Below are 13271 nucleotides of genomic sequence, written 5' to 3' on the forward strand. Positions count from 1 at the left end.
CCTTAGCACTCCTATGACCCTCGTGATCCTTAGAACCTCTATGACATTTAGAACCCCTATGACCCCTGTGACCTTTGAGACCCTCGTGACTCTTATGACCCTTAGCCCCTCTATGACCCTTAGCACCTCTATGACCTTCGTGACCCTTAAGAGCCTTAGTACATTTGTGACCCTCGTGGCCCTCATACCTCTTGGCCCCTCTATGACCCCTATAACCCTTAGGGACCCTATGACCCTTGAGACCCTCCAGGGATGGGGACGTCCCCTGAAGCCCTGAAGCCCCCGCTGGCTTCTCCCGTTCCCGGCTCCCGGTGTGACCGAATGGGTGTGNTTCCAAAAGAGAAAAAATTGTTATAAAAAATAGTTAATAATATTGTTTGGTTCTTACCCCTTCGCCCCCTCCCCCTCCACCCCTCTGTTCCAAAAGAGAAGACATTGTTATAAGAAATAATTAATAATATTATTTGGCTCTAACCTCTTCGCCCCCTTGCCCTCCACCCCTCTCCTTCAAGAAAGAAAGAAATGTTATCAAAAATATTTAATGTTATTATTTGGCTNCGGGCTTATTTTTTTATTATATAGAGTGATTTTTGATAATGTTTTTTTTGGAACAGAGGGGGGGAGGGGGGGTTAGAGTTAAATAATAATATTGTTTATTTCTGATAGCATTTTTTTCTCTTTTGTAGCAGCGGGTGGAGGGGGCGATGGGGTTAGAGCCAAATAATAATAATAATTATCTTTTTGAAAGTGTAGAGAATTGGGGTCGGGTGCATCACCGGGCCAACTCTCTACTCTCTACAAAAGTAGAGAGCAGAGAGGTCGCCCGGTGACGCACCCAGCCCCAACTCTCTACTCACTACAAAAGTGGAGAGTAGAGAGTTGGCCCGGTGACGCACCCGACCCCAATTCTCTACTCTCTCAAAAAGATAATTATTATTATTATTTGGCTCTAACTCCTTCGCCCCCTCCCCCTCCATCTTTCTGTTCCAAAAAAAAACATCAAAAATAATTAATCATATTTTTTGGCTCTAACCCCTTCGCCACCTTCCCCTCCGCCCCTCTGCTCCAAAAGAGAAATTTTTTTCATCAAAAATAATATTATTTGGCTGAAACTCCTTCGCCCCCTCCCCCTCCGCCCCTCTGTTCCAAAAGAGAAGAAATTGTTATAAGAAATAATTAATAATATTATTTGGCTCTAACCCCTTCGCCCCCTCCCCCTCCGCCACTGTTCCAAAAGAGAAAAAATTGTTATAAAAAATAGTTAATAATATTGTTTGGTTCTTACCCCTTCGCCCCCTCCCCCTCCACCCCTCTGTTCCAAAAGAGAAGACATTGTTATAAGAAATAATTAATAATATTATTTGGCTCTAACCTCTTCGCCCCCTTGCCCTCCACCCCTCTCCTTCAAGAAAGAAAGAAATGTTATCAAAAATATTTAATGTTATTATTTGGCTTCAACCCTTAAAAATGGAATTTTTCACCCTTTCCCAAACGAAATAAAAATTATTAATGAGTTCCCCAAACAAGTCCTAGTAAATGTATATAATTTTGGTCTCCTTCTATAATACTCGTTCGCCAAATAAACGTATTTTCTAATTTAATTAATAAAGATAATGATTTCCTAAACATCCCCAATCCATTCCCAAACGATTACCATCAATGAAAAATAATAATTAATCTTTCGTCGACCGAGTATATAACGCTGACTTAACCGACCAAGTCGGTAATTCAACGCTGGTACCATCTCCCGACATCCCTCAACCTAGGCTCTTATTGCCATACATTACATTATCGATTATTTATTATAATTGATGGAAAATAACGCTGTGAATTAAAATAAATAATTCATCAATCAACTTTTTCATCATTTTTTCATTGAATTTCGGACGTTTTCATCCAAAACTAGCATGCCCGCAAGCATACCCGCTGCATCCACGCTACTCCGGGCATCCTAAATCGCCAGATTTTCTGCGGATAGAGGATTTGGATTTTATTTGGTTCGTTCAGGAAATCGCCGTCACAAGAGTTAATGAATAACTGAAACACCACATAATCCATTTTGATATTTTTATTAAACGTCCATAGCATCTATGAACCACACTAAATATATTTGAGAAATACTGATACATCTTTGATCTCTATTGGCAAGATTTGAATAGTCCATTCAATTATTATTTTCGCCTGGGACTGCAATAGGTACACAATACAGCTATTTATTGTTTACAATCTAATTTACTCTGGAAGTAACGTTAAAATAAGGACAAGCCATCGAAATCGTCTGTTTCATTTTCATTTTTTGTGCTTAATACATAAGTGAAATATTTCGACATTTTCTTTCTCTGGAGTGTTCCAAAGTTCCAAAATTGAAATAAAACTTTATTTCATTGTTAGGAGTTATTTAGATGATACGTATGATATATGATAATCCAATCATTAAATTACGATGTTGAGTTCACGAATTAATAAGAAGCAATAATCATTATTGATATTTGCTTTCTCTGCACATGATTGTTTTGAATAATTTTTAGTTATAAATACTATAAAAACCTGTACAAAAAGTCGTTAGAATCCGTTCAAAGCTTTAATTTTCATGATAAAAAAAGAAAACAATAGTGTATTTCTAACCTAGGGAGGGAAAATAAAGGATCCTCAGCCGCCAGTGCAATTACCAACCGAGCCGAAGGCGAGGTTGGTACGCACGCTGCTGAGGGTCCTTTATTTTACTTCCCGTGGTTAAAACGCGACTTTCCGTCTCGGCGTAGGCGCAAAGTCAGAGTTCCCTCCCGCGAAGCGGGAGGAAAATATAACTTTGCGCCCGCCGGGACGGAAAACATTTTTCACACCCCTGCACAGAAAGTTCATACTTTCCTCCCGCTCATCAAAGAGCAAAATACGAGTTTTCCTTTGCAGGCGTGTTAAAAAATCGCATGTGCAACTCGGACGGAAAGTTTTGACTTTTCGCCTTTGATGCACAATATACTATTCTTTTTGGTTTTAAAGATTGGCTTTGGAAAAGGATAAATAATCTTTCCGTCCCGGCGGGCGCAAAGTTACATTTCCCTCCCGCGAAGCGGCAGGGAACTCTGACTTTGCGCCTACGCCGAGACGGAAAATCGCGTTCTAACCACGGGAAGTAAAATAAGGACCCTCAGCCGCGTGCTTACCAACCTCGCCTTCGGCTCGGCTGGTAATTGCACTGGCGGCTGAGGATCCTTTATTTTCCCTCCCCAGGTTAGAAATATACTATTATTTTCATTAATAATAAATATCGTCACATATTGCACATAAAGTTCATGGTATTTCGTTATTATTCTGATAAATCTGAGATCATGAATTCTATATTTCTCTAGTTCTCTTCGATTGATATCACTAGATATTTAAAGCCTTGTATCAGTTGTAATCAGCCGTCCAACTGCTCATGTGAGTATATGAATTCAATTCTCAAATTATTTACAAATTTAATGAATTAAATTACATGGATATTATCGTTAATCCTAGTGTGCAAAATAGGTCCTTGGTATTATCACTTTGAAAATGTATTTTTCATTGTTCCGAAAAGCGTAATTTATCGCTTCATTTAATTTCTCCATGGGATTTTTTTTCGATTTACACTCTGTATCCGGCAAGATATTTTTTTATGAGTTTAATCAATAAAAAAATTGCAAAGAAATGGAGAATGGAAAATTTCGTATATTTTCATAACATTTTTCTGGCAAAATTACCTGTTGCATACTGTGACGTATGGACCCAGTCTATACGTCGGTTATTTTATTTTAGGAAATAATATTTTCCATTTTATTTCAAGTGGATAGAAACTGAAAGAATTTCAGTTTCTTCAGACACTGACTGCCTTACCTAAGCAGTCTCACGGTGTTACCTGAGTCCAGTTTCCGTTCAGGAACTGTTTGACTGTGTGGAGACCGTCAATGACAGCAGCATGGCTGTCTTAGTTTAAAACCGTGAGAATGCTTAATTTGCAGTTTTGGGTTAGCAACTAGTTACAGCTCCAAAATTGAGGCAGATCACGGGCAGAGGCGAAACAGGATAGTCGGTCCTTCCGCTGAGAACTTTTGAATAATTTTAATAACGCGTTACACTGAACCCGGTTTATTACGTTGTCTTGTATAACGTTAAAAGGATCACTTATTATATTATCATTTAATCATTCGAGCGGTGTTCTTATTTAAAGACATTTATCCCGAGTTTATTCTCCCAATTTACATCCTTAAAGTGAGCGAACTCCTCGTGAGCTCGACCGGAGCACTTAGCCGAAGCAGAGGGTCAGCTTGGCGACCCGAGGATTTCTCATCGTTGGTTGTTAGATTATTTTTTAACCCATCGGAAAAAACGCCCAAACGTCACAATACCATCGTTTTCGTTCATGTTTTGATACATAGGGTGTTTTGCATTAAGACTTTGTCTATAGGATATTTAAATCCCACATTGTAATTGCAAGTTGTCCATTTTTAATTCAACTAAATTGTATTAGGCAATTTGAATTGTACGGTGTAGCGTTTATGCTAGAAAATGTTTAATTTATTTTATGCTATTCGACATACATAATTCATGTGCAATTCAAGAAACACACAAAATGCATGTAACTCGGGCCTGGATTGGTGGATTTTCGTTTTTATTGAATGACACATGCTCAAATTATCTCTGTCGAATTGCACACAACAAATTGTACATTTACAAATTTGAATAATCCAATGTGGAATTCAGATTGTACTATGGGAAATCTAGTTTGTTCATTTCAATGTAGTAGAATTCAATATGTATATCGTGTAATTAGAATGTGAGAGTTGTAAATTTGGTAAATAGGATCTCATTGCGAAACATCAACTGTTTCAAAAAATGAAGGAACTCCACTGATTTGAAAATACTATGACGTTGTTGAAGTATGTCGAAATTTTTTGGTTTCAGTTATTTCTGTTATTTGTAAAAAAATCTCTTTCATTTATGGATGACTCTTTCGCTAAAAATATCTAAGATGAAATGAATTATCTGTCAAAAATACTAGTGAAAGGGTAGTAGGATGTTAATCCATAATAGATTCCGATGTCACCAAAAGACCTTTCTTGTGGACAAATTCCATTTAAGTACTACACGAAATATTTTTGAACATTTCCCGTTAAAGCCATTCGTTTCGAAGATATTCTCGAAAGAATTGATTGAAAATATCTATACCTTTCATATTGCAAATTCTAAATCTAGTTAAAATTCCCTAAATCAATCGACTGATCTTGTTGATACTTGGACTGTTCCTGCTGCTGCTTGATAAAAGCACTGAGTCTATTTAACAAAAATTGTTTATCATGCCCCTCAAGTACTAGTTGATTCTTCAGTACAATCACCATATGTTTATTCGCAATGGAAACCGCATAATAATAATACAGAAGTAATGATAAAGTAATAAAAGCAGGGATGCCAAAGCCAGCAGTCCCCAGGAAGAACAGCACCGACTGAATCCACCCAGGGAACTGTTCGAAAGTTCCAATAAAGAAACTCCAAACAGTTCCGAGACCCCTGAAAGGTCCACACGATTTCGAAGGCTCGATTTCAGCGATTGAATACCCCACAGGAATAGTCACAAGAATAAAGGAAACTAGCAGCACAAACATAAATAAAGAATTTGACCTGCTCGCCCTGTAAACATGACTCGAGGGCGTGCTATTAACCAGACATGCAAACTTCTTGAAATAAAATAATAAGAAGCACCCAGCAGCTGCAACAAGTGGCAGTAGAGGAGCAAAAAATGTCCCAACCCAGCAGATAGTCTGTGAATAAACAATATCCAACACATGGTGAGGCAGATCAAACTCCTGCTCTCCAATGAACCGCAGCAATTTGTTCTCTGTGTGTCTGGCAATCAGGGACCTCGGAAAATTGACGAAAAAAGTCACAAAGAATTGAGTGAACAAATCGGTCACATACAATTTAAGGAATTGCTGGCCTACAAAAGTCTCCCAGCAGACTGGACGTCGTCCCTCTACATTAGTGCACTTTTCTTCGTCCACTTTAACAGCAATGATCTTATACAAACTCGTCAGCAGAAGTGCCAATGAAGCTAATCGTAAGAACACAATCCTGAATAGTGTCAATCTCACGACGAAAAGTGGAGAATAATGTTCCAGTGCCACTAGATATCGGAATAAGAAAGGAACAATGACGTTGAGCCCAACGATGCAGATATAAGGAAGAAATTCATAGAGTAATTGTGTTATTTTCCTCAGAGAGATGTAACCTGTTTCCTCAGATGAGTCGATGACTGGATTGCTGACTCTATCAAAGGAAACATCGATTATGTAATAGATGAATAATCCACAAGCTGCTAAGACTGCAAGCACCAAAAGGTTTACAATTAATCTAACGAGAAAAAGTTTAATATTTTCCTCTCTCGTTCGATTCTGTCTTTCTTCCTCCAATCGTTCAGCTTCTAAGAACGCTTTTATCTCATTGTAGAGGGCTTTGTGCTTTATGTCAGCTGACTTTTCGTTCTGGATGCAAAAGTCCCATCCACCGAAAATTAAATTGCAGTACTGATAAAATTGTCCTTCACCTTCTGTCACTCGTTCTCTGAATCCTTTGGCTGCTGATCGAACTATTGCGATTAGACTTATGAGAAAAAAGCTTATTGTCGTGCAGATATAGGCTAATGGAAGATTGTAGTGGATTTCGTCATTAAATCTTCCGTATATTTCGTTGGTATAGACTCCGTAGAAGAGGATTGTTCGTTCCAGAGGACTACCACCCTGCATTATGTCGATTATGTTGCTCGTCTCATGGGACACATTCAGATATGTCTCCGAGCAACAGGCGATGCTGCTGGTGTTTCCAGTGCAATTCTCAGGGGAGGGGGTGAGGACGATTGATGGGAGGGAAATGAAGCAAAACATTATGATAAAGAGGATTATGTTCAGATACATCAACCACTTTATAAAGAGGAAGTATGCCACGATTCCCATACCGAAATTTCCACCGATCTTCTTGAGGGAAGTACTCCATAATTCCATCTTGGAGTAGGCTTCTTTTAGACGGATCTGGAATTGCTGCCAGGCTTTCCTGCGCTGCCATTTCAGCTGCTCAAAGCCTTGTAGTCGGAGCTTTGTAGCGTTCTGTTGAACAACGAGGGAGCCAATTGTTAATTTAATATTGCATTTTTTTGTGAGAATTTAGAACAAGTAATTTGTTTGATTTTTTCGTATTTTCAGTCAAATTGTTTCGAGATTAATTTTTGAGGCATATTTTGAATTTAGACCAGAATTTGTCTGGAGAACAGTATTGTGTTCGACGAAGCTTTCAACGGATTGTTTGTTTTTATATGTTGCTTCTAGAATTAATATTTAGTAAGAAAATTTTATATTTCGATACATTTGAGAGATTGACTTCTTATGTATAATTATTTGGCTATCATTTTTTGCATTTATCTTCGAAATGAGAGCATTAAGGAAAGAATATTGGAAGATAATCTTTTTTTTCAATCTGATGGAATTTATCATCGCCATCATATGTGGATAACATGGTGTTACTCATCAACGTGATTAAGTCTGATTGAAATGGATGGTAAAAATTTTCTAATCTTCATTTCATTGTTATTCCAGGAGAGTTTAAATAATTAAATAATTAATGGGGAAATGTACAGTTCTGATTGGAAGGATCCAGAAATATACCTTGCACTTTTTTTATCTTCAGATAATGAAGTTATTGATCGAATTTTCTCAATTTTTCATGCAGAAAAATGATGAAATTTCTTAGGTATGGAAATTTTACCCTCATTGAATGGAGAGAATTTGAAAATCAGGTCGTTGCGAATTATTATTGCAGAGAATATCATTAGATTGCATTGAAAATTTTAGAAACATCCAATGAATTTTCCAACCGAAAAATAGAAATAATTTTGCTTAGTACCTGTAGTTGCCTCTTGAGCTGAATTTTTTGTGCCATGCAGACGGGCATCGTCTTGATTTGCATAATTTCTTCCCACGTACGTTCCTCATTCGATAAATTCTCGGATAAATCTGGGAGCATTGACATATTCTGAGCATCAGGAACATTTGTTGACATTCGTCGTACTGTACTGGTACGTGCTGTGCCACGTGAACGAGTGCTGGTGCGTCTTCTGAGCGTTGTTCTGGGCTCATTCCTAATTCGTTTGGCTGTAGCTGATGAGCAGAAGAGAAATTGTAATTATTCGACCTCCGGAAATTGATGAATATAAAACATTACACATAAATAGTATATTTCAGGACGAGTGCCATGGGGTTTTTACTCCCGTGCAGTTGGCGTCCGAGCCGAAGGCGAGGACTGGTCAATCAGGGTTGCCAGATACTGAGGACCCCTTTTCGCCAGCGCTCTCGACGGAAACCGCCAGAGCCCGCCACTGTCTGCGGTTGAAAACGCCAAAAAACCGCCATTGTGGGTGGGGGACAATTTGAGGGGCAATTAATTCAAAAATTCCATTTTCATTAATGTTCTACGATCTATAAATCGAATATTTAATATTTTTCTCTGCCATGGAAACCAGTAATACATATCTGAAACGTGAACTTTATCAGTTAGATAAATAATCTCATTTAGTAACAGGTATTAAAACTTTGTGCACTGTTCCTCGAATCGGGCAAGCAAATTAAACATTTCATCAGCTTCAGTGAGTTCGAGAGCTTGAACTATCAGTGGGCTCTTCCTCCCCTCCATCCTTCTTTCTTCCATCTCTCTCATAAATTTTACTATTGAATAAGTCCAGCATGTGAGCAGTAGGTTCGTAATCCCAGCAACAGCGACCGTAAACTTTCAAGTGTACCCTAATTCGTATGATTGCTACCAGCATGGGTAGAAGCATGCAATTCCTCAAATTATTTTTGACAATTGTCATAACACTGAAGATGCGTTCAATGTCAGCGTTGCTCGTAGGTAAAATCAGAGCTCTCAGAGCAAAATCTAAAATGCTAAATCTTTGAAGACTTTTTCTCCATTATTACTTTCTATTCGCCTCACCACAATCCAAAATTCCTCTGGACTCACTTTATCAGTGAAATTTGGAGAAATGTCAGGCATTTTTTTTGTCTGGTGTTGTCGTAATTGGCTTTCCACTCTGTGTCGATCAATAGTGGTATCTGTAATAGTGAATTAACCGTGGGTATGGAGGAGAGACTTCTATTTGCGATATAAGAGGGGGAATTAATTACCTGCGAGCTCCCAAGGCAAATCTTTCACGGAGACAGATGCTGTTTGGGAGAGACACACTGCAGGGGTGAAACAACTGATTTTCTCGATCACCTCGAGATTATTTGGCAGTCTTTCCATAGGTTCAGTGACTAGCTTCAAGATATATGCCTGAGACCTCTACTTGACAGCTACTAAGTCTTCAGTCAAGATTGTCCCCTTCGAGGTACACTGTTCGGCATAATCGGAGAATTTTAGACCAAAGTCTACTGCATCCATCCATAACAGGGAGTTACCAAATTGATCTGCGGCTTTGTCAATAGCCCTTTCTACAACTTCCAGATCAGGTTGCTGCAACATGGCATTCGATGGATTGGACTGACGCATAATTGGTTTGCGGAATGTAGGTTTGAAAATTTGTCGAGCTAGAGACATTATCGAAGTACGCAGATCGTTATGAAGAACAGTAATATCAGCATTTGCTTTCTGAAAGGCAATATTTAAAGCTATAAAATCTCTCAGTACACTCTCCACAAGCTTTAGATACAATAAGACAGAATCCTTCTTGTATGTGTCTGATAATATACGACCATCCGTGTTCTTCTTATCGAAAGACATCGCTGCTTTGTCGAAAAATTCTTTTAATTCATCCCATTGTTTGAGGATGACTGTGTTCATTCATGCTCTTGTACAGTTCCTCCCATTTGTCAATACGAACTGAACTGTGAGAGAAGTGTTTCTTGCTTTGCTTCATCAAATTCTCAACTTCTGAGGGTAATTCATCCGCCGCTTTCGAAGCTGCTGAGCTGAGAGAGTGGCCCATGCACTTCAGGAGTTGCAATGTAGCTTGGTCTTGTTGGAGTAGTGTAAATAGACTGTGATTATTCCCACACATATTGGACGCTCCATCTGTGCTAACCCCAGTCATCTTTTCAATGTTTAGGCCACTATCACTCAGGAATTGCTTGAAGTCAATATGGAGTTGTTCTGCAGTAGCTGATGTCACTCGAGTAAATCCCAAAAAGTTGGTGAGAATTTTTTGACTTCGTTGACTGACATATTTGATAGCATACGCCATGTATTTGCAGCAAGACACATCCGTGGATTCATCGACGATGATGGCAAAATATCCGTCCCCAACATCATCAATCAGCTCTTTCATCAAAGCAGGTGATATTACATTTAAAATCAATTTGTATGCTTTCGTTCGATGAAGTTGTAACTTTTCAAAAGCACTTCCACTACCAAGCTTTTTCAACAGTTCAGAAAGATAATCGATAATTTGTGCTGAACTGTAACATGCTACGTGTACCACCAGGGAAATGTCTGTCTTTTTCGAAGCATCAGATTTCTTGGAAACACCTAGGAACCAATACAAGGGAAGCATTAGAGAACAGAATTGATTTGAAATCACTGAGAAAAGAAAGATTTTCGGAGAGAATTCTTTCAGCTAGCGAAAAATCTAGCAATATCCTTTCAAAATCACTCATTTTTGAGATAGACTTACAATAATTGAAAAGACACAATTGAATACATTAAATATCTCACCACATTGTGCTAAATTCTTGTTTCGAGCCGACAATTTCCTTTGCTCGTTGCTGATGACGGATTGACTGGGCATGATTATCGAGATCTGTTTTATGAGCACGTAAACCACTTAGGCATCATTGGCAGTAGGCCTCTCGTCTATTTTTAATAAAAACACTGCCTGGAGCCTGCTTCAACCACCCTAAAAATTTTTAATATAATCGATATGCATATAGAAGTTTACCTATCGATGGTTCACACTAAATTACCTGCAAATCGTTCCTCTCCTTCCCAAGTCGTATTGTAGGGTCTTGGCACTTCATTATTTTTACTCTCTTGAACTTTTCTATAGAACTGCGAGGCGGAAACCGCGGATCTAGAGGGCTTGGTACTCTTACTGGTGGCTGATTTATTCCTCTGTCTATCAATTTGTTTATTCGATTATTTATTCAGTATGGATCGATTTTTAATGACTATCATTTTACGTAGAGTCATCCGCTTTGTCAAAATCATAAAAATATTCTGAAATAATGCAATAATGACCAAAAGAATGACCTGTAGAAACTTGTACCCGGTCACAAATCAAAACAATATCACGTGATTTACGTGTGGATACGTTCGACTCGCTCTGGCGCTTGTGCCATGCATTTGGGCAAGCAGTAACCATGGCTGTCAACGCTATAAGGCAAAAATCCCCGGCCGAAAATATGCGCGAAAATTCAAGCGACGGATACTATTTTTTCCCTGAGAAGACATTAGAAATTGCAAGTGATGGCTGCAGAATTTTTTTTTTCACAAAATTTTCCAAACCGCTAGTTGGCGAATTAGCAAGTTGGCGACAAATTTGTCCCGCCAGAGGGGTTCCGAAACCACCAGTTTGGCGATTTATAGCCATATCTGGCAACTCTGTGGCCAATACGCGAGTAAAAAAACCCCATGGCACTAGGCGTGAACGATATTTTTCCGTAGTGATTTTCAGTTTTACGAGTTTGGGGAAGGGTCAATACTAATCCCTGGATGGGGAAAAGTGAAGATTAGTACGGAAAGAAAACTTCCTAGTTTCCAGTTAAGATCTCTGAATTTCAGAACTCTCGTAGAGAATAAAAGATCCTGGAAATAAGTGAAGTTTTCACTTATTCTTAGAAATTGTTCACTAAAAATCAGAAAAAAAAATCAGGCCCGGTCGCGCGTTCCCTCTTTGGGGTATGAGCGGTAGGGGTTGGTGGAATTGAATGTGACTTATTACGGGTCGAACCAATAACTTCCCGACCATTTGTTTTTGTTGACGCTAGGGTCATGCCACAGTGAATGCGACACACGCTATACGCAACGCTAGTCATTGTCAGAAATATTCGGAAAACAGTTGGATAATTATTTCATGCGCTGCATGCTTTTAGCGTTGCATCCATTGTGGCATTACCCTTAGGGTGATTTCGCAAAGAACACATTTGCAATTTAATTTAACTCAAACTTCAATCAAGTTTGAGTTAAACCCACTTTTTACTTGACCCACTTTAAAATTCTCTTAACTCCGAAGCTGATCCACTTAAAAATTTGCAGCTTCAAAGTTGACCCACTTCAAAATTTTGTAACTTTTGTAACTTTAAAGTGTAAGTTAACCCACTCTAAAATTTTCCGACTTTCTCTTTTTTTTAATTGCAAAATTCGAAAGTTTTATTTGACAAACTCAACAACCACTGAGGCGATTTTGCTCAAAATCCAATAAAAATCAAGTTATGTAGAGACGCATCGATTACACAAAATTAATTCAAATCCCATCGTTACCTTAGGTAAAATGGTCGAATTTCTATGAAATTGACGCTTTTTGGCATTTTTTTTACAAGTTTTATGTAGATAAATGAAAAACCGCTGAGTCAATTGTTTTCATAAACTAAACAGTTCTAAGTTACATGAACACGCATCGTTTGAAGGAAGAAAAAAATCAATCGCTTCATTCGTTCAGGAGATATCGTTGGACAAAATTTTGGTCGCATACGTACACACATACACACGCACACACACACACACACACACACACACACATACATGTACAGACATGTCTTCAAAAATATATCAGGATGATTCCGAAGGTCAAGAAATGTGGAGGAATCATCGAAATTCCACATTCGATTTTCGGGGTCATTACAATAACTTCCTCACTTCGGGTCGGGAAGCTAACAATTCATATTTGAATAACTCCAGAACCGCTGAGACAATGTTGCTGGAATTTCACTCCAGTCTTAGGTACACAAAGCTCCATCGATTATGATGGAGAGAAATCGATCCGATCGTTACTTTGAGAGAAATCGCCAAATTTGTAAAAAAATGTCATTTTTCGACGTTGATTTACTAGTTTTACTGCAATATCTAAAGAACCGTTGAGGCGATGTTTTGACCTTGTTCCGCTAACTTTAGAGACGTATGTTCTACAGACTCTAATCAGTTCTAAGTTCCATGAAGATGCATTGATTACAAAAAAAAAATCGAATCGCATCGTTTGTTCGAGAGAGATCGTTAGGCAAAATTTTGTTGACGTACATACATACACACACACACACACACACACACACACACACACACAC

General features: G+C 38.5%; 1 protein-coding gene across 3 annotated transcripts in view; it reads right to left on the reverse strand.

Moving 5' to 3' along the window:
- Window positions 1-3233: 3233 nt before the first annotated feature.
- The window catches only part of LOC107043157 (transmembrane channel-like protein 7), a 57268-nt gene continuing 47230 nt past the window's right edge, over window positions 3234-13271 (reverse strand). For all 3 annotated transcript variants that reach the window (XM_015264498.1, XM_029126468.1, XM_015264499.1), the window contains 2 exons: window positions 7909-8162; window positions 3234-7115 (listed from right to left, as the gene is read on the reverse strand). In XM_015264498.1, coding sequence (XP_015119984.1) covers window positions 5211-7115; window positions 7909-8162 — 2159 coding nt within the window. In that variant the 3' untranslated portion in view covers window positions 3234-5210. The remainder of the gene's footprint in view (window positions 7116-7908; window positions 8163-13271) is intronic.

This window comes from Diachasma alloeum, unplaced genomic scaffold (genome assembly GCF_001412515.2).
Source record: "Diachasma alloeum isolate Michigan unplaced genomic scaffold, Dall2.0 Dall_scaffold_00549, whole genome shotgun sequence".
Classification (NCBI taxonomy): Eukaryota; Metazoa; Arthropoda; class Insecta; order Hymenoptera; family Braconidae; genus Diachasma; species Diachasma alloeum.